The sequence below is a fragment of the Salmo salar genome, chromosome ssa09 (genome assembly GCF_905237065.1).
Source record: "Salmo salar chromosome ssa09, Ssal_v3.1, whole genome shotgun sequence".
NCBI classification, from domain to species: domain Eukaryota; kingdom Metazoa; phylum Chordata; class Actinopteri; order Salmoniformes; family Salmonidae; genus Salmo; species Salmo salar.
In genome coordinates, this window is record NC_059450.1 from 74,092,089 (window position 1) to 74,114,487 (window position 22,399).

General features: G+C 43.9%; 1 protein-coding gene across 2 annotated transcripts in view; it reads right to left on the reverse strand.

Moving 5' to 3' along the window:
- The window catches only part of dock2 (dedicator of cytokinesis 2), a 150,745-nt gene that overhangs the window by 108,548 nt on the left and 19,798 nt on the right, over positions 1–22,399 (reverse strand). For both annotated transcript variants that reach the window (XM_045724005.1, XM_045724004.1), the window contains exons 11-21: positions 21,554–21,629; positions 21,376–21,452; positions 20,866–21,116; positions 19,697–19,795; positions 18,066–18,138; positions 17,690–17,793; positions 17,042–17,225; positions 11,424–11,521; positions 11,237–11,326; positions 10,776–10,876; positions 1,925–2,059 (exon numbers count right to left, since the gene is read on the reverse strand). In XM_045724005.1, coding sequence (XP_045579961.1) covers positions 1,925–2,059; positions 10,776–10,876; positions 11,237–11,326; positions 11,424–11,521; positions 17,042–17,225; positions 17,690–17,793; positions 18,066–18,138; positions 19,697–19,795; positions 20,866–21,116; positions 21,376–21,452; positions 21,554–21,629 — 1,288 coding nt within the window. The remainder of the gene's footprint in view (positions 1–1,924; positions 2,060–10,775; positions 10,877–11,236; positions 11,327–11,423; positions 11,522–17,041; positions 17,226–17,689; positions 17,794–18,065; positions 18,139–19,696; positions 19,796–20,865; positions 21,117–21,375; positions 21,453–21,553; positions 21,630–22,399) is intronic.

Genomic DNA, 22,399 nt, shown 5'->3' on the forward strand with positions numbered 1-22,399 from the left:
CCATAGTTTGTTAACAAGAAATTTGTGGAGTGGTGGTAAAACAAGTTTTAATGACTCCAACCTAAGTGTATGTAACTGTATATATACATAAGCATGACAAAAGCAACGCAATCCTGTCCTAACCCATTCCCACAGACACAACATACATAATATTATATGTATGTATATTATATTATACGAAACAGAACACAGACTGATAAATAGGGTATTTCTGACCACAGTGGAATGCTCCTGTCTGGATCTCTGCACCCTTTTATCCCTGCAGGCTCGTGTGCTATCTATACTGAACAAAAAAGGGAGGGGAGGAAAGAGTGAGAGAGAGAAATGTGGAGGACATGGAAGGAGGGAGGGAGGGGAAGAGAGAGAGACATGGGTAGGGCATGGAAGGAGGGAGGGAGGTGGGAGGGAGGGAGGGAGGGATGGAGGGGAAGAATGAGAGACATGTGTAGGGCATGGAAGGATGGAGGGGGGAGGCCAGAGGGAGGGAGGCCAGAGGGAGCTAATTGATAGGTAGGTAAAAAGATAAATAAAGACTCATGACTGAAGCAGAAAACAGATGGATAAATAAAGACTCACGACTGAAGCAGAAAACAGATGGATAAATAAAGACTCACGACTGAAGCAGAAAACAGATGGATAAATAAAGACTCACGACTGAAGCAGAAAACAGATGGATAAATAAAGACTCACGACTGAAGCAGAAAACAGATGGATAAATAAAGACTCACGACTGAAGCAGAAAACAGATGGATAAATAAAGACTCACGACTGAAGCAGAAAACAGATGGATAAATAAAGACTCACGACTGAAGCAGAAAACAGATGGATAAATAAAGACTCACGACTGAAGCAGAAAACAGATGGATAAATAAAGACTCACGACTGATGCAGAAAGTTATGGAAGAGAAGAAAAGTGAAAAAACAGAATGGTGAAAGCAGGTTAAAGAAAGAGGTTATAGGAGAGAGAGAGAACATCTAATATATTTTCTTCTTATATAAATCAGAGTTCTCTTACAGGACTTGAGAAACTTCTGATTCAAACTGATAAATCTTACATGTTGCACACTAAATCATTGATGAGTTTAGGACATGAATGATACTACAGATTCACCTACAGTACGGTATGCTCTCCTCTTGAATACTGATTCTCTAGCTAGTGTCCTTACATAAGGAGGGTGCTGTAGACTTGTTCAGAGTTTAAACGTTCTGTGCAGTGGTTAGGTAGACCTGAGAAGAGGGCTGGAACAATCGATGATTCTAGCATCACACCAGGGAGAGCAATGACTAGTACACTATCACTCTGGGGTTACTGAACCCATAACGTGGTCACACATACATGCAAGTACGCGCACGCACGCACACACACACACACTGCATATTGTCTCTAAAACTAACTGACAGACCAACAGACCACACAAGACAAACACCGTAGAAGCACTTACGGCGTTGTTTGTGTTCTGCTAATAATCTGTCAGGATCAAATTATGTGACGCTGTTATTATAAATGTTGTTTAGGATTAACATATGGAGCTGCCTTCAGCAGAGTTGTTGTATAGCAGTGTCTCCTCTATCACGGCTGCTCATTCAGTACTGGGTCTACTTCATCATCAGTGTTCATTAAAATTGCCACTTCATCATCAATGCTTATTAGCAACATTAGTGCTGCAATCAGCGTCTTTCAGAGCAAGCTGTCTCTGGGAATTAGCTCGGTAATACAATGACACTATCCCTCTGTGTGTGGGAGGGGTGGGGGAGGGGGTGTACAAGACCATAAACGAGTGTATACATGCGTGAGTGTTTGTGTGCGCACATACATCTGTATATGCTTGTAAGAGTTAGATGAGGAGAGGGAGGCATACACATAGGCCGATACACAGAGTGTGCATACACACACACACACACACGCAGGCACACACACACTTACTGAGAGTAAAGCATGCGTGAGCGGACGATGAACTTGAAGATGTACTCCAGGGCTTTGAGGGTGCGTAGGTAGTTCTCACACTGCTCCCCTCGACTGGACACATCCAGATACCTCTTCAACACAGACATCAACTTCCTGGGGGGGAGAGGGAGATGGGAAAAGGGGGGGGGGGGGAGTGGGAAAATCTTCATTTCAGAACTGCTAATTACATTTTTCAAACACACACAGCACAGCACACTAGGACTATGCTTATATACCATACTGTTTCGAGGAATGGCCTTGGGCTTGTTGGCTAACTGGATTAAAACAATCCAATCCTCTTAAACAATAACAATTATTATGGACCAGAAGAATGGGGAGGATAAAGACTATTACTGAAGTGCAGCACAATCTGAGCATGCTGTTTAGAGGCTGTCTGAGTTCTAAACGTTAAATGTAACAACAGGCAAAATATATAACGACATGGCTAGCACTGGTTAAGCCGGTGAGTTGTCCCATAGGAGGATCCTCCGTTTTAACACAGATTAGAGGGGGGTGGCAGAGAGAGGAGAGAGATGGATAAAGTGAGAAAGAGAGAGAGACTAGAGAGTAGCATTGGGTATTTTAGAGCTAAGACTCAGTGAGCCCAGTTTGATTATTCTGGCCAGCCTTCAGCAAAGTACGAAGGCCAAGTAATCCACTTTATGCTGATTTCTCAGCCCATAGACTTCTACTGCAGCCCTACAGGCACACAATATTCACACTGGCACCTGGTGGCTGATTCATGCATTATATGCTGACCATACCACTCACGTCGCATGCACAAGCGCTGCAAAATACATTTACACATAAACTCAGCAAAAAAAGAAATGTCCCTTTTCAGGACCCTGTCTTTCAAAGATAATTGGTAAAAATCCAAATAACTTCACAGATCTTTATTGTAAGGGTTTAAACACTGTTTCCCATGCTTGTTCAATGAACCACAAACAATTAATGGACATGCACCTTTGGAACAATCGTTAAGACACTAACAGCTTACAAACGGTAGGCAACTAAGGTCACAGTTATGAAAACTTAGGACACTAAAGAGGCCTTTCTACTGACTCTGAAAAACACCAAGAGAAAGATGCCCAGGGTCCCTGCTCATCTGCGTGAACGTGCCTAAGGCTTGCTGCAAGGAGGCATGAGGACTGCAGATGTGGCCAGGGCAATAAATTGCAATGTCCGTACTGTGAGACGCCTAAGACAGTGCTACAGGGAGACAGGATGGACAGCTGATCGTCCTCGCAGTGGCAGACCACGTGTAACAACACCTGCACAGGATCAGTACATCCGAACATCACACCTGCGGGTGTGGTGGCTAATTTCCGCATTACCAAATGAGGAGTTACAAACACACCAGTCCGAGTTAAACTACATCTTTAATACTTAAGATACTTAAACTACATCTTTAATACTTAAGATACTTGACCCCCAATAATGCATTCTCTCGAATGAATCATTTAATGAGGTGATTACAGAATGGCTACAGGGATCTTTTATAGCAACGATACACCCCCTTCAACGTACATTGACAAACCACAGATACTTAGTAACAGTTCACAAAGGTTAAGTTTTGTATGACAGATATCAATAAAACACATCAGACAGTAACTGCTATGTCAACAGGATTAATGGTATAGCCCAGTATCTGGTCTCCTTAGAACCATCCCTCCCTGGTACGGTATTGAACAGAACTATTTCATCCAATGGCATATATCAATTGTCAACTCTAGATACTCCCATCTCAAGCAAACCCCCTCTTGACCCTACTCCTGGACAGGCTCACTGGGGGGAGTGAGCCTCTAGGCCATATATTATCACAGGATAAGTGTGAGATCTAAGAGAGGACATACAAGGGTCCATTTACTGCCATAATCCTCCCCACAATAAAGAAAAGGAGGGAGTGACTTGCTCACAGACATTGTGGAGACAAGTCATTGGTTCCCCATTAATCACGCATCCCTTCACATGGTTTAAGAAATAGGTAAAGACACATTCCCATGACGACAAGTCTGACCTCTCCCCTCTCTGGGCCCCAAGTGTCTGAGCCCCAGCTAAGGGAGACGTGCAACTGAAAAGACACCAGAGTCCAATGGACACTTTCTAATGACAAGTACCTCAAATAAGCATATTATACTAATAAAACATCTTAATTATCTATGTTACCCAACTAATTCTGATTCGTCCACGACACGGGACAGGTACAGGATGGCAACAACAACTGCTCGAGTTACACCAGGAACGCACAATCCCTCCATCAGTGCTCAGACTGTCCGCAATAGGTTGAGAGAGGCTGGTCTGAGGGCTTGTAGGCCTGTTGTAAGGCAGACAGGACTGGAAAAAAGTGCTCTTCACTGACGAGTCGCAGTTTGTCTCACCAAGGGTGATGGTCGGATTCGCGTTTATCGTCGAAGGAATAAGCATTACACCGAGGCCTGTACTCTGGAGCGGGAACGGTTTGGAGGTGGAGGGTCCGTCATGGTCTGGGGCGGTGTGTCACAGCATCATCGGACTGAGCTTGTTGTCATTGCAGGCAATCAGCGCTGTGCATTACAGGGAAGACATCCTCCTCCCTCATGTGGTACCCTTTCTGCAGGCTCAACCTGACATGACCCTCCAGCATGACAATGCCACCAGCCATACTGCTCGTTCTGGGCGTGATTTCCTGCAAGACAGGAATGTCAGTGTTCTGCCATGACCAGTGAAGAGCCCGGATCTCAATCCCACTGAGTACGTCTGGGACCTGTTGGATCGGAGGGTGAGGGCTAGGGACATTCCCCGCAGAAATGTCCGGGAACTTGCAGGTGCCTTGGTGGAAGAGTGGGGTAACATCTCACAGCAGAAACTGGCAAATCTGGTGCAGTCCATGAGGAGATGCATCGCAGTACTTAATGCAGCTGGTGGCCACACCAGATACTGACTGTTACTTTTGATTTGACCCCCCCCCCATTTGTTCAGGGACACATTATTCAATTTCTGTTAGTCACATGTCTGTGGAACTTGTTCAGTTTATGTCTCAGTTGTTGAATCTTGTTATGTTCATACAAATATTTACACATGTTAATCTTAGGGCTAGGCCCCTTTTTTCTCAATTTCCGCCTGACTGACGTGCCCAAAGTAAATTGTCTGTTGCTCAGGCCCTGAAACCAGGATATGCATATAATTGGTACCATTGGAAAAAACACGTTGAAGTTTGTAGAAATGTTAAAATAATGTAGGAGACTATAACACAATAGATATGGTAGGAGAAAATCCAACGAAAAACCAACCAGAATTTTATTTTTAAGAGAGACCATGCTCTTACAATGGAAAGTATAGGGGCAAAATGAATTCTAGCTCCCAACATGCAATTTCTATGGCTTCCACAGGGTGTTCAAGGTTTCAGGCTTGAAACTTCCAAAACAAATAAGAAATATCAGTTTTAGTACAGGGACACAGTCACGGAAATTCGTGTTTGGGCGCGCGATGAAGACAAGACGCACCTGCTAAAATCGGTTTCCTATTGAACATACTTCTTTCTGTAAGAAATATTATAGTTTGATTACATTTTAGGGTATCTGAGAAGTACATAGAAATGTATTTTGACTTGTTGAAAAGAAGTTTAGTCGTAGATTTTCGGATACCTTTCTCTGCATGTTGAACGAGTGGATTACTCAAATCGATGGCGCCAACTAAACTGACTTTTTGGGATATAAAGAAGGATTTTATCTAACAAAACGACACTACATGTCATAGCTGGGACCCTTTGGATGACAAATCAGAGGAACATTTTTAAAAAGTAAGTGAATATTTAATCACTATTTGTGAATTTATGAAACCTGTGCCGGTGGAAAATTATTTTGATGTGGGGCACCGTTCTCAAATAGTCGCATGGCATGCATTCGCTATAATTGCTACTGTAAATTGGACAGTGTAGTTAGATTAACAAGAATTTAAGCTTTCAACCGATATAAGAAACTTGTATGTACCTACAGTTGAAGTCGGAAGTTTACATACACTTAGGTTGGAGTCATTAAAACTCATTTTTCAACCACTCCGCAAATTTCTTGTTAACAAACTATAGTTTTGGCAAGTTGGTTAGGAAATCTACTTTGTGCATGACACAAGTCATTTTTCCAACAATTGTTTACAGACAGAATATTTCACTTATAATTCACTGTATCACAATTCCAGTTGGTCAGAGGTTTACATACACTAAGTTGACTGTGCCTTTAAGCAGCTTGGAAAATTCCAGAAAATGATGTCATGGCTTTAGAAGCTTCTGATAGGCTAATTGACATAATTTGAGTCAATTGGAGGTGTACCTGTGGATGTATTTCAAAGCCTACCTTCAAACTCAGTGCCTCTTTGCTTGACATCATGGGAAAATCAAAAAAAATCAGCCAATACCTCAGAAAAGAATTGTAAACCTGCAGAAGTCTGGTTCGTCCTTAGGAGCAATTTCCAAGTGCCTGAAGGTACCACGTTCATCTGTACAAACAATAGTATGCGAGTATAAACACCATGGGACCACACAGCCATCATACCGCTCAGGAAGGAGATGCGTTCTGTCTCTTAGAGATGAACGTACTTTGGTGCAAAAAGTGCAAATCAATCCCAGAACAACAGCAAAGAACCTTGTGAAGATGCTTGAGGAAACAGGTAGAAAAGTATCTATATCCACAGTAAAACCAGTCCTATATCAACACAACCTGAAAGGCCGCTCAGCAAGGAAAAAGCCACTGCTCCAAAACCGCCATAAAAAAGCCAGACTATGGTTTGCAACTGCACATGGGGACAAAGATCGTACTTTTTGGAGAAATGTACTCTGGTCTGATGAAACAAAAATAGAACTGTTTGGCCATAATGACCATCGTTATGTTTGGAGGAAAAAGGGGGAGGCTTGCAATCCGAAGAACACCATCCCAACCGTGTAGCAGCACCATGTTGTGCGGGTGCTTTGCTGCAGGAGGGCCTGGTGCACTTCACAAAATAGATGGCATCTTGAGGAAGTAAAATTATGTGGATAAATTGAAGCAACATCTCAACACATCAGTCAGGAAGTTAAAGCTTGGTCGCAAATGGGTCTTCCAAATGAACAATGACCCCAAGCATGCTTCCAAAATTGTGACAAAATGGTTTAAGGACAACAAAGTCAAGGTATTGGAGTGGCCATCACAAAGCCCTGACCTCAACCTATAGAAAATTTGTGGGCAGAACTGAAAAAGCGTGTGCGAGCAAGGAGGCCTACAAACCTGACTCAGTTACACCAGCTTTGTCAGGAGGAATGGGCCAAAATTCACTCAACTTATTGTGGGAAGCTACCCGAAACGTTTGACCCAAGTTAAACAATTTAAAGGCAATTTAACCAAATACTAATTGAGTGTATGTAACCTTCTGACCCACTGGAAATGTGATGAAAGAAATAATAGCTGAAATAAATCATTCTCTCGACTATTATTCTGACATTTCACATTCTTAAAATAAAGTGGTGATCCCAACTAACTTAAAACAGAGAATTCTCATTAGGATTAAATGTCAGGAATTGTGAATTTTTTACTGAGGAGTGGCTCCCGTCTGGCCACTCTACCATAAAGGCCTGATTGTTGGAGTGTTGCAGAGATGGATGTCCTTCTGGAAGGTTCTCCCATCTCCACAGAGGAACTCTGGAGCTCTGTCAGTGTGACCATCGATTGCTCAGTTTGGCCAGGTGGCCAGCTCTAGGAAGAGTCTTTGTGGTTCCAAACTTCTTCCATTTAAAAATTATGTAGGCCTTGGGGACCTTCAATGCTGCAGACATGTTTTGGTACCTTTCTCCTGATCTGTGCCTCAACACAATCCTGTCTCGGGGCTCTACGGACAATTACTTTGACCTCATGGCCTTGTTTTTGCTCTGACATGCACTTTTAAATGTTGGACCTTATATAGACAGGTGTGTGCCTTTCCAAATCATGTCCAATCATTTGAATTTACCACAGGTGGACTCCATTCAAGTTGTAGAAACATCTCAAAGATGATCAATGGAAACAGGATGCACCTGAGCTCAATTTCGAGTACCATAGCAAAGGGCCTGAATCCTTAGATAAATAAGGTATTTCTGTTTTAGAATTTTTTTGCAAAAATGTCTAAAAAACAGTTTTTGCTTTGTCATTATGGGGCATTGTGTGTAGATTGCTGAGATGTAAAAAAAAATGGAATCCATTTTAGAATATGATTATTGCGAATACGCAATTTCCCTAATAATTCTTCACTTGCGCTAAAGAGGGAGGCTTGTGCTACTGGTGCTGCCACATGTGCAGATCAAATATACAGCTGGAACTCTGATTCAGCCTGTTTACATGTCCTAACAATTAGAAAGATTGCTCATAAATACACGTGTTTTAATCGACGTATGCTTACATTGATTTTGACCTTACACCGATTAACTTCACTAGGGTAAGGGGCAGCGTTCAGAATTTTGGATGAAAAGCGTGCCCAAAGTAAACTGCCTGCTACTCAGTCCCAGAAGCTAGGATATGCATATAATTGGTACATTTGAATAGAAAACACTCTAAAGTTTCCAAAACTGTTAAAATAATGTCTGTGAGTATAACAGAACTGATATGGCAGGTGAAAACCTGAGGAAAATCCATCCAGGAAGTGCTACTATTTTGAAATGGCTGTTTTTCCATTGAATGCCTATCCACCATACAAAGACTTATGACGCAGTTCACGATCCCTATGGCTTCCACTACATGTGGCCAGTCTTTAGGCATTGTTTCAGGCTTTTACTCTGAAAAATGAGGGAGAAACACCACTTTCAATGAGAGGACATTGGAAATTTCCAGACATGAGTCCTGCGCATGACCGGGAGCGTGCCTTTCTTGTTTTTCTGTTTCTATTAACGAAGCTATTGTTCGGTTGAAATATGATCGATTATTTATGACAAAAACAACCTGAGGATTGATTATAATCATCGTTTGACATGTTTCTATGAACCTTTATGGTACTTTTTTGATTTTTCGTCTGTCTGTTGTGACCACGCTTTGTTCCAATGGATTACTGAACAAAACGCACCAACAAAACAGAGGTTTTTGAATATATAGAGGGACTTTATCGAACAAAACAAACATTTATTGTGTAACATGGATTCTTGAGAGTGCAATCATATGAAGATCATCAAAGGTAAGTGATACATTTTATCGCTATTTCTGACTTTTTTTACTCCTCTACTTCGCTGGTTACTGTTTGGAATGATTTGTCTGCTGGGCACTGTTCTCAGATAATCGTATGGTTTGCTTTCACCGTAAAGCCTTTTTGAAATCTGACACAGTGGTTGGATTAACAAGAAGTTTATCTTTAAGCTGATGTATAACACTTGTATCTTTTATGTATGTTTATTATGAGAATTTCTGTTTTGTTGAGTTTCACGCTCTACAATTTCACCGGATGTTGTTTGAGACAGTGGATTACTGAACAAAACACGCTAACAAAACTGAGGTTTTTGAATATAAAGAGGGACTTTATTGAACAAAACAAACATTTATTGGGTAACTGGGAGTCTTATGAGTGTAACCGATATGAAGATCATCAAAGGTAAGTGATGAATTTTATCGCTATTTCTGACTTTTGTTACTTGTCTACTTGGCTGGTTACTGTTTGTAATGATTTGTCTGCTGGGTGCTGTTCTCAGATAATCGCATTGTTTGCTTTCGCCGTAAATTATTTTTGAAATCTGACACCGTGGTTGGATTAACAAGAAGTTTATCTTTAAACCCATGTATAACACTTGTATGTTTTATGAATTTTTATAATGAGTATTTCTGTTTTTGAATTTGGCGCCCTGCAATTTCACTGGATGTTGGCCAGGTGGGACGGTAGTGTCCCACACCCCGTAGAGAGTTAAGATAAGCAGAGTAAAGTGTTTACATGACTATTGCCATACTCGGCCTACTGCCATAATCAGTTTAAAATTGAATTATTAGTGTGCATGTAAACATACCATACCCTACCTGAATCCAGCACGATCATGAGTGTCACGTCCTGACCAGTATAAGGGGTTATTTGTTATTGTAGTTTGGTCAGGACGTGGCAGTGGGTGTTTGTTTAGAGTGTTTCGGGGTTTGTTGGGCTATGTTCTTTGTTAGTCTATTTCTATGTTAGTTCTAGTATGTCTATTTCTATGTGATGTTTATTGGGTGGACCTTCAGTTGGAAGCAGCTGCTCCTCGTTGCTTCTAATTGAAGGTCCTATTTAAGAGGGGTGTTTTTCTATGGGATTTGTGGGTAGTTGTTCCTTGTTTAGTGTTTGTTGCACCTGACAGGACTGTTTCGGTTTGTTCTTTTTTGTATACGTATTTATCTGTTTCTCCTTACTCAAAATAAAAAGAAGATGAGTATACATAATCCCGCTGCGTTTTGGTCCAATCCATACGACAACCGTGACAATGAGGCCTACATCATCTGTCATCATAATGCTAATGATGACACACGTCATTCAACAGTGGAAAATCAATGTGTTCATCATCTCCTGTGGAAATGTCAGACTCATAATGACATGTTGAGTCATTATCAATACAGCTTACTGCTTTAACTATACCGTCTTACTAGGAATGTGAAAGAGATTGCATTTCCAAGGAAATTGGAAATGCAATAGATTATTATTATTATTATTACGACGATGGCATTAAAGTTTTCATCAGGCTGCTTCTAAGACAATAAGGACAGACAGACAGACAGACAGACAGACAGACAGACAGACAGACAGACAGACAGAGGAGGAGCTGGACACGGGAAGAGGAGGAGTTGGACACGGAAAGAGGAGGGGTTGGACACCAGACGAGGAGGGGTTGGACACCGGAAGTAGTACTGACTTGTAGGCCAGCGTGGCACTGAAGTGTTGTTTGATGTAGGCCTCCAATACCGTGTTAAAATGCTGGAACTTCCTGTCTGCTATCAGACCAATGATGTAGATCTGAGACAGAGAGAGCGAGAGGTAGAGAGAGCGAGAGGGGGGATAAAGAGGTTGAGAGAGAGAGAGGGGAGGAGAGGAGAGGAGAGGAAGGGATAACAGTTGTATTTGATATGGTGAGAGAGCTGGCCTCACTGGTACAAAGACACACAGACAAGCAACAGACAGACATACAGACATGTTTATTCAGAGTGAGAATAACAAAGGCATATGGATAGAGATCGACAGACAGCCACATGCAGAAACTGACTGACAGAGAGAGAACAGAGCAGGTACAAGAGTGACAGAGAATATAAGAGAGAGACAGGAACACACACGCACGCACGCACGCACACACACACACACACACACACACACACTCACCAGGGCGTCGAACACTAGGATGTCATAGTCGTCAGTCTGGGAGTGTTCCATCATGATGGTGAACAGAGCATCCAGAGTGTCCTGGAGAAACTAGGAGGGGAAGAGAGGCCATGAGATGACACACACACACAGTACACACACAACACACACACACACACACACACACACACACAGTACACACACGCACCTTGACCACTTCCTCTCCGTCGATGATCTTGAGTTTCTCCAGGTTTTCTTTGAGGAGCTCAGGACGAGTCCTCCATTTCAGTAGACCCAGCAAGCCCACTGAGAAGGAAAAAGACAACAATCCATCAATCCACAAATCTATCCATCCTTTAATCCACATATCTATCCATCAATCAATCCACATGTCCATCCATCAATCCATCCATCCATTAATCCATCCATCTATCCACATATCCATCCATCAATCCATCCATCCATTAATCCATCCATCTATCATCAATCCATCCATCATACCACACATTTATCCATCCATCCACATGTCCATCCATCCATCCATCAATCCACATATCATCCATCAATCCATCAAGCCACATATCCATCCACATATCCATCCATCCATCAATCCATCCATCATACCACACATCTATCCATCAATCCACATGTCCATCCATCCATCCATCCATCCATCCATCCATCCATCCATCCATCCATCCATCAATCCATATATCCATCAATCAATCAAATTGAATCAATCAATGTGCAATACAGAAACCCAACCTTAAAACCTCTTACATCTAGACGTTCCGCTAGCGGAACACCTGCTCCAATATCCAATGATGGGCGTGGCGCGAAATACAAACTCCTCGAAAATCCGAAAACTTCAATTTTTCAAACATATGACTATTTTACACCATTTTAAAGACAAGACTCTCCTTTATCTAACCACACTGTTCGATTTCAAAAAGGCTTTACAGCTAAAGCAAAACATTAGATTATGTCAGCAGAGTACCCAGCCAGAAATAATCAGACACCCATTTTTCAAGCTAGCATATGTCACAAAAAACAAAACCACAGCTAAATGCAGCACTAACCTTTGATGATCTTCATCAGATGACACTCCTAGGACATTATGTTATACAATACATGCATGTTTTGTTCAATCAAGTTCATATTTATATCAAAAACCAGCTTTTTACATTAGCATGTGACGTTCAGAACTAGCATTCCCACCGAACACTTCCTGTGAATTTACTAAATTACTCACGATAAACGTTCACAAAAAACATAACAATTATTTTAAGAATTATAGATACAGAACTCCTTTATGCAATCGCGGTGTCCGATTTTAAAATAGCTTTTCGGTGAAAGCACATTTTGCAATATTCTGAGTAGATAGCCCGGCCATCATGGCTAGCTATTTTGACACCCACCAAGTTTGGTACTCACCAAACTCAGATTTACTATAAGAAAAATTGGATTACCTTTGCTGTTCTTCGTCAGAATGCACTCCCAGGACTTCTACTTCATCACCCAATGTTGTTTTGGTTCCAAATAATCCATAGGTATATCCACATAGCTGCGTTTTGTTCGTGCGTTCAAGACACTATCCGAAGGGTAACGAAGGGTGACGCGCCCGGCGCGTATCGTGACAAAAAATTCAAAATATTCCATTACCATACTTCGAAGCATGTCAAACGCTGTTTAAAATAAATTTTTATGCGATTTTTCTCGTAAAAAAGCGATAATATTCCGACCGGGAGTCGTTGTTTTCGTTCAAAGACTGAAAATGTAAACATGGAGTCGTCTCGTGCACGCGCGCCCCAGTCTCATTGTTCTCAGATCGACCACTTACCAAATGCGCTACTGTTTTTCAGCTAGAGACTGCAAAGTCATCATTCAACGTTCTGCCGCCTTCTGAGAGCCTATGGGAGCCTCAGGAAGTGTCACGTTACAGCAGAGATACTCTGTTTTGGATAGAGATGGCAAAGAAGGCCAAGAAATGGTCAGACAGGGTACTTCCTGAACAGAATCTTCTCAGGTTTTGGCCTGCCATTTGAGTTCTGTTATACTCACAGACACCATTCAAACAGTTTTAGAAACTTTGGAGTGTTTTCTATCCAAAGCCAATAATTATATGCATATTCTAGTTTCTGGGCAGGAGTAATAACCAGATTAAATCGGGTACGTTTTTTATCCGGCCGTGAAAATACTGCCCCCTATCCATAACAAGTTAAACCACAAACAATGCAGATGTAGAAACACGGTGGCTAGGAAAAACTCCCTAGAAAGGCAGGAACCTAGGAAGAAACCTAGAGAGGAACCAGGTTATGAAGGGTGGTTGCCCTCTTCTGGCTGTGTCGGGTGGATATTATAAGAGAACATAGCCCTCCATCTATCCATCCATCAAAAAATCAATCCACATATCCATCCATCCACCCACATATCCATCCACCCACATATCCATCCATCCACCCACAAATCCATCCATCCACATATCCATCCACATATCCATCAATCCATCAATCCACATATCCATCCATCCATCCATCAATCCACATATCCATCCATCCATCCATCAAACAACATTTCCATCTGTCCATCCATCCATCCATCCATCCATCCATCCATCCATCCATCCATCCATCCATCCACATATCCATCCATACATCAAACCACATATCAATCAATCCATCCATCCATCCATCCATCAAACCACATATCAATCCATCCATCCACCAATCTATCAATCCATCCATCAATCCACATGTCCATCCATCCATCAAACCACATATCATCCATCCATCCATTCATCCATCCATCCATCCATCAATCCATCCATCCATTAATCCACATATCCATCCATCCATCAATCCACATATCCATCCATCCATCAAACCACATATCCATCCATCAATCCATCAATCCACATATCCATCAATCCACATATCCATTCATCCATCCATCCATCCATCCATCAAACCACATATCCATCTATCCATCAAACCACATATCCATCCATCCATCAATCCACATATCCATCCATCCATCAAACCACATATCCATCCATCAATCCATCAATCCACATATCCATCAATCCACATATCCATTCATCCATCCATCCATCCATCAAACCACATATCCATCTATCCATCAAACCACATATCCATCCATCCATCAATCCACATATCCATCCATCAATCCACAAATCATCCCTCCATCCATCCACATATCCATCCATCCATCCATCAATCCACATATCCATCCATCCATTTATCCACATATCTACAAATCCATCCATCCATCCATCAGTCCACATATCCATCCATCTGTCCATCAATCCATTCATTAATCCATCATCTATCTATCCATCCATCAATCTACATATCCATCCATCCATCAACCTACCTGTCATTCACCATAACCCAGTACACCCACAGGGTGACAATCATTCAAATGCAGTCATCATTCCTCTCACTAAGGGCTTGATGCCCAAGAGCTTAAATCCCAGGAACTACAGCCTGAAATTTAGCACACTAGGTCTGGAGTTCTTGCCCACTGAACATACACTGTTTGAATCAACATTATTTCCAAGTAATTTCAATGAAATTACGTCGAACCAACATGGAATAGATGCTGAATTGACATCTGTGCCCAATGGGTGGTGTGTTTCCATTGCAGAAAGCATAGCCATAAGCTTGTTAGGCTACTAGTTAGCTATGTTACCAAAGATACTGATAGCTAACTAGCTGCAAGTCATTTTATCTGTTAAAATTCAGTGGTTAGCTGCTAATAGGCTATCTAGCTCGTTTTTAGCTACAAGCAAAGGCCATAAACGAGAGAAATAACTACAAGAATGCTAATATAAATTGCTAGCTAGCTAATTAAACTCTCTGCAAGGCAGAGTGCTGTAGTGTCTTTCAAAGAAAATAAAGTTAGCGATATTGCTAATATAGCTAGCTGCCAAAGTTGTGCTAGCTATCGATAGTTTGGGCTAGTTTTAACATGTGACTTTTACTTTTTACAGGGTTAAAAAAACAAAGACTTGGAAAATGTTGGTTTGACAATATTTTACAGTTTGAGCTTGTTTGTTAATCAAATTGGTTAATCAAAACTACTTGCAAGGAGAAGGCCCAATCCCAAATTGACCCCTAAACCTAGATCTGAGGGCATTTTATTGGTATTAATCTTGGTCAAAAATAAAGTGTCACGTAATTGGTTAGCTGTTCAATTATATTCTGGGTCCATGCGTGTTAAGAGAATAGATTTTTTATTTATTTTACCAGGTAAGTTGACTGAGAACACATTCTCATTTACAGCAACAACCTGGGGAATGGTTACAGGAGGGGGAATGAATGAGTCAATTGTAAGCTGGGGATGATTAGGTGCCCATGATGCTATGAGGGCTAGATTGGGAATTTAGCCAGGACACCAGGACACAATAAGTGCCATGGGATCTTTAGTGACCACAGAGAGTCAGGACACCCGTTTAATGTCCCATCTGAAAGACAGCACCCTACACAGGAGAATGTTCCCAATCACTGCCCTGGGCATTTGGATGTCTTTTTAAACCAGAGGAAAGGGTGCCTCCTACTGGCCCTCCAACACCACTTCCAACAGCATCTGGTCTCCCATCCAGGGACCAACTAAGACCAACCCTGCTTCGCTTCAGAAGAAAGCCAGCAATGGGATGCAGGGTGGAATGCTGCGGGCCAAGCATACCACCCTGAGAGATGCTAGAGTAGCAGAACCAGAACGAGGAGCTCTATCTCTCTTTGCAAGTTACGGGATGAATGTCCCCTCCTCTTCCGAAATTCAAACGATGCTAACACCTGCGAAATCATGATTTGTCCAAATAACCAGTGAAGAAAAACCCAAAACACTGGAACTACTGGTGCTCATTATCCCACGCATCCCATTCCTTCCCCCCAGATTCTAGGGTACCAGTTTTGTTCATGTTGATTGGTCCACGAGAGATATGATTGGTGTAAGCAATATGGCGAAACTTACACTTCAGAGAGCAAAGTGAAGTGATTATCATATTGCAAACACAAACACTTCCTTTGAAAGCCCACATGACCTGGCACCGCCCTGGGGGTTTGAGGGGGCTTGTTGAGGGGCCAGAGTTTTTGGAGAAGCCCTGTTTAAGCCTTGGCCAATACAATGGAAATGAACTAGGAAATACATTCAAGCACCAGATTTAGTCCACGTGGAAATGGGTCTTTGACAGTGAGAGGGAATGTACAGATCGCCCCATTCACTGTCACTTTTCCCCTGCTCAAGTAGAAGTCCATCATAAGCAAAAAAACAACAAAAAAACAACATACGCTCCCTTCTGTATGACATAGACCATGTTAAGCTCCCTCCATAGTGTAGACCTCTGAAGCCCCTGTACAGGTGTTAGTGTTCAGTAATGTCTTCCTCAGTAGTGAACCTGTCTGCCTGCTGTCCATCTGTTGACTGGGAGTACAGGTCCAGGAAGAGATGGATCATATCCCTCATCCAGACAGCTGCTCTTTGTGTGTGTGTGTGTGTGTGTGTGTGTAGGTGTGGGTGTGGGTGTTATATCTGGACCGGTGATTAACACTGCAGCACAGTTATCATTACAATGATGAACTGGCTTCTTCACCAACAGCTGTTACACAGCACCTGTATGCCTGCCAGGGCCCTGGCTGTGTGTGGGGGAAGTGCGTCTGTGCGTTTGTGTGTACGCCAGCGCCGGCGTGTATGACAAAACTACGACATACTCTGTCTGTTCTGAGACCACACACACACACACACACACACACACACACACACACACACACACACACACACACACACACACACACACACACACACCGTTCTGAGTGAGCTTGGTGGAGCAGACGAGGGTTGAGATGGTGAAGCTGTCTCTGGAACTGACAGACAGGCCTCCTACACTGCTGCTGCTGCGGCTCAGTGTCCCCGTCTTGTGAACGTCCACATAACGCGTAGAGGGTAGGGATAGGTACGAGTTCACATCCTCCATACGCTTACTGTCCCCCTGTAGAGAGAAGGAGAGAGGGGGGAGAGAGACCGAGAGGGTGGGAAGAGAGAGAGGGTGTGAGGAGAGAGAAAGAGGAGAGAGAGGGTGGGGTGATAGAGAGAGAGGGCGCAAGAGAAACAGAGAGAAACAGAGATGAAGAGAGAGAGAGTGGGGAGAGAGGGGGGGAGATAGAGAGAGAGAGACAGAGTTTAGTTTGGGAGTGAATCAACAGTAATTCATCTTCATTCCTTTTAGCACTTAATCAATAATTCCAGTTCATTTGGCAGTGAATCTATAATTATTCAGTTAGCCTGTTCAGTCGGTTGTGAATCTTTAATAATTCAGTGTCCTTGGCGATTTGACTGTGACTCTGACGTAATTCAATTATTCAGTTCATTTAACTGTGAATCTGTACTGGTTCATTTATACCGTTAATTCATTCATTTTGTAGTTGTGTGAATCGGAGTTGATTCAGTTCTGACCTTGAAGACCACCAGGTCATGAAGCCCGTCCTTCAGCACAGTTCCATCTTCCTTCATCAGGCGAACAAACGCCATGGCAAAGTTCTTCTCACTCTTATCCTTAGCTACACACACACACAGAGAGAGAGAGAGAGAGAGAGAGAGAGAGAGAGAGAGAGAGAGAGAGAGAGAGAGAGAGAGAGAGAGAGAGAGAGAGAGAGAGAGAGAGAGAGAGAGAGAGAGAGAGAGAGAGAGAGAGAGAGAGAGAGAGAGAGAGAGATAATTAATTCATTTAGTAGATGAAAGCAATGGCTTTCTCCCTGTCACATTGCTTTCACACTTCCAGCCCTTTCACCTCAGTGGTAAAGAAGGTAAGGATGAGGTTGGGTGTACTCACACTCCTGAGAGGAGCGGTGTCTGAACATGAAGCGCAGGTGGATCCTGTGCATCTCCTCCAGAGGGATGGCCACCTATAGGACAGAGGACAACTTTACATCTCCTGTTAGGGCCCTGTGCTATAGGACGGAGGACAACATTACATCCCCTGTTAGGGCCCTGTGCTATAGGACAGAGGACAACATTACATCTCCTGTTAGGGCCCTGTGCTATAGGACGGAGGACAACATTACATCTCCTGTTAGGGCCCTGTGCTATAGGACGGAGGACAACATTACATCTCCTGTTAGGGCCCTGTGCTATAGGACGGAGGACAACATTACATCTCCTGTTAGGGCCCTGTGCTATAGGACGGAGGACAACATTACATCTCCTGTTAGGGCCCTGTGCTATAGGACAGAGGACAACATTACATCTCCTGTTAGGGCCCTGTGCTATAGGACAGAGGACAACATTACATCTCCCGTTAGGGCCCTGTGCTATAGGACAGAGGACAACATTATATCTCCTGTTAGGGCCCTGTGCTATAGGACAGAGGACAACATTACATCTCCTGTTAGGGCCCTGTGCTATAGGACAGAGGACAACATTACATCTCCTGTTAGGGCCCTGTGCTATAGGACAGAGGACAACATTACATCTCCTGTTAGGGCCCTGTGCTATAGGACGGAGGACAACATTACATCTCCTGTTAGGGCCCTGTGCTATAGGACGGAGGACAACATTACATCTCCTGTTAGGGCCCTGTGCTATAGGACGGAGGACAACATTACATCTCCTGTTAGGGCCCTGTGCTATAGGACGGAGGACAACATTACATCTCCTGTTAGGGCCCTGTGCTATAGGACGGAGGACAACATTACATCTCCTGTTAGGGCCCTGTGCTATAGGACGGAGGACAACATTACATCTCCTGTTAGGGCCCTGTGCTATAGGACGGAGGACAACATTACATCTCCTGTTAGGGCCCTGTGCTATAGGACAGAGGACAACATTACATCTCCTGTTAGGGCCCTGTGCTATAGGACAGAGGACAACATTACATCTCCTGTTAGGGCCCTGTGCTATAGGACAGAGGACAACATTACATCTCCTGTTAGGGCCCTGTGCTATAGGACAGAGGACAACATTACATCTCCTGTTAGGGCCCTGTGCTATAGGACGGAGGACAACATTACATCTCCTGTTAGGGCCCTGTGCTATAGGACAGAGGACAACATTACATCTCCTGTTAGGGCCCTGTGCTATAGGACAGAGGACAACATTACATCTCCTGTTAGGGCCCTGTGCAAACATGTGACATGCCTGGATTTTAACCTTTATTTAAAGCTTTTTCATCAAACTGTCCCTTTTTATTTTTATCCAGCACCATCCTGCTTTCATTTTTGGTGTAATTTCTGGATAAGGTTTAAAACACAGGATCAAATGTTGTATTACACACTAACAGAGCGTGTTTAGTCTGATCAACGTGCACAAGAATACACACCCTAAGACACAACTTATCATTCAAACACACACACACACACACACACACACACACACACACACACACACACACACACACACACACACACACACACACACACACACACACACACACACACACACACACACACACACACACTCGCTGACCTTGAATGTCTCCATCCAGCGTGGTTGTTTGACCTGGTAGTAGATGACCGATCTGTAGTCGTTGAGCGGTCGATCTCCCGCTCCCAAACAGATAGAGTTCTACAGGACAAAACAGAAAGAGAGAGATGACAGAAAGAGAGAGAGGTGACAGAAAGAGAGAGAGGTGACAGAAAGAGAGAGCGATGACAGAAAGAGAGAGCGATGGCAGAAATAGAGAGAAGACAAAGAGAGAGAGATTAGAGAATGAGAGAGATGACAGAATGAGAGAGATGACAGAAAGAGAGAGCGATGACAGAAAGAGAGAGCGATGGCAGAAATAGAGAGAAGACAAAGAGAGAGAGATTAGAGAAAGAGAGAGAAGACAATCAATTCAACTAACCCACATCAACCTAGATACTGTACATCCAACCTAGATACTATACATCCAACCTAGATACTGTACATCCAACCTAGATACTATACATCCAACCTAGATACTGTACATCCAACCTAGATACTGTACATCCAACCTAGATACTGTACATCCAACCTAGATACTGTACATCCAACCTAGTTACTATACATCCAACCTAGATACTGTACATCCAACCTAGATACTGTACATCCAACCTAGATACTATACATCCAACCTAGATACTGTACATCCAACCTAGATACTGTACGTCCAACCTAGATACTGTACATCCAACCTAGATACTGTACATCCAACCTAGATTCTGTACATCCAACCTAGATTCTGTACATCCAACCTAGATTCTGTACATCCAACCTAGATACTGTACATCCAACCTAATCTTGGTTAACCCAGAACTAAAGTCTCGCGTAATTGGTCAGATGCTCGATGAAGTTCTGGGTCCATACGTGGTAAGAACAGTGAGGAAGAGCTCCACCCTTTCTCTCTGCATGTTACGGGCCGAATGCCCCCTCGCCTTCAGATATTCCAAAGACCAGGATAAAAAAAAAACAAGTAACGGAACTGCTGCTACTGATCTCATGCATCCTGTTGTGTCAAGACAGATCCACGGCATCATGTATCTTAGCGTGGTCTGTCCACAACAGATAACATCTAACCCAACAACTCAGAACCATATGACATGAAATACAAAGGAGGACACAGTGCTGAAACAGTATCCCTGTTCGCCTACCTCCAGATGACCACCCCAACTCACCGACACAATCTTGCCCTCCTCGTCACACACCATCATGATGACCTCCATGTTCTTCTGGCTGGTCTTGTTGTACTTGTCAAAGTCCCCGGCCCACAGCGTCAGGTAGATGTCGTTGCGGATGTCCCCTGGCATGATGATCTCTGGGAAGCCCAGTTTACGGGCCACCACCGTGCTGCGGTCCACCAGGTGGGGGTACTCCTTACGGATCTGGACGATGTCACCCACCAGGGCCTTCATCGTCACCCATAGACCTGGAGGGAGGACAGAGTAGGGTAAAGATGCCCCTAGACGCTGATATTGGGTCAGTTTTGCATTACCCACACCAATGGTTAAGGTTAGGATTGGGGGAGGGGAAAGTGATGCAAGATCTGTACCTAGGGGATAAGGGGAAACTTCACCCCAGAGTGGGGAGGAGGGGTAGAGAGGAGGATAGAGGACCAAGCATTGATAATGCAGTGGTTGTTGGCACAATAGCAAGAGTTTCCATGAGTGTGAGGTGAGATGTTGTACCTTGTCCTCCACTGTCTCCTCGTGACGCTGTCACCTTGTTCAGCAGGGGGTGAAGGAAGTCATTCTCTGCCACGACCCTGCACACCCACATACACACACATTTAAACTACATGACAACAGCTCAAATAGGTAGGGATGGAGGGAGAGAGGAGGAGAGGGTGAAGAAGGGAGGACTTACGGAAAAAAAGGGATGAAATGCTGCTTCTCCTCATCACACTCTATCTTTCCTTTGATGATGTCACTGATGTCCATCACTGCAGACAAGAAGAACAATAATGACCTCTTTTATTAAGAATGACCTCTCAGGTTATTTTACATTTTCTTTGATCCACTTAATAAACAATATTCAATATTCAAGCTGTGACCAGCATCATTGGATCCCAATTCAAAATGTTGTTAACACTGCCCACTGCTCACTGCCCCATGCCCACTGCCCCATGCCCACTGCTCACTGCCCCATGCCCACTGCCCCATGCCCACTGCCCCATGCCCACTGCCCCATGCCCACTGCCCACTGCCCCATGCCCACTGCCCCATGCCCACTTCCCCATGCCCACTGCCCCATGCCCACTGCCCCATGCCCACTTCCCCATGCCCACTGCTCACTGCCCCATGCCCACTGCCCCATGCCCACTGCCCCATGCCCACTTCCCCATGCCCACTGCCCACTGCCCCATGCCCACTGCCCACTGCCCCATGCCCACTGCTCACTGCCCCATGCCCACTGCCCCATGCTCACTGCCCCATGCCCACTTCCCCATGCCCACTGCCCACTGCCCCATGCCCACTGCCCCATGCCCATTGCCCCATGCCCACTGTCCCATGCCCACTGCCCACTGCCCCATGCCCACTGCCCACTAGTGGCCCCATGCCCACTGCCCACTGCCCACTGCCCACTGCCCCATGCCCACTGCCCCATGCCCACTGCCCCATGCCTCATGCCCCATGCCCACTGCCCCATGCCCACTGCCCACTGCCCCATGCCCACTGCCCCATGCCCACTGCCACATGCCCACTTCCCACT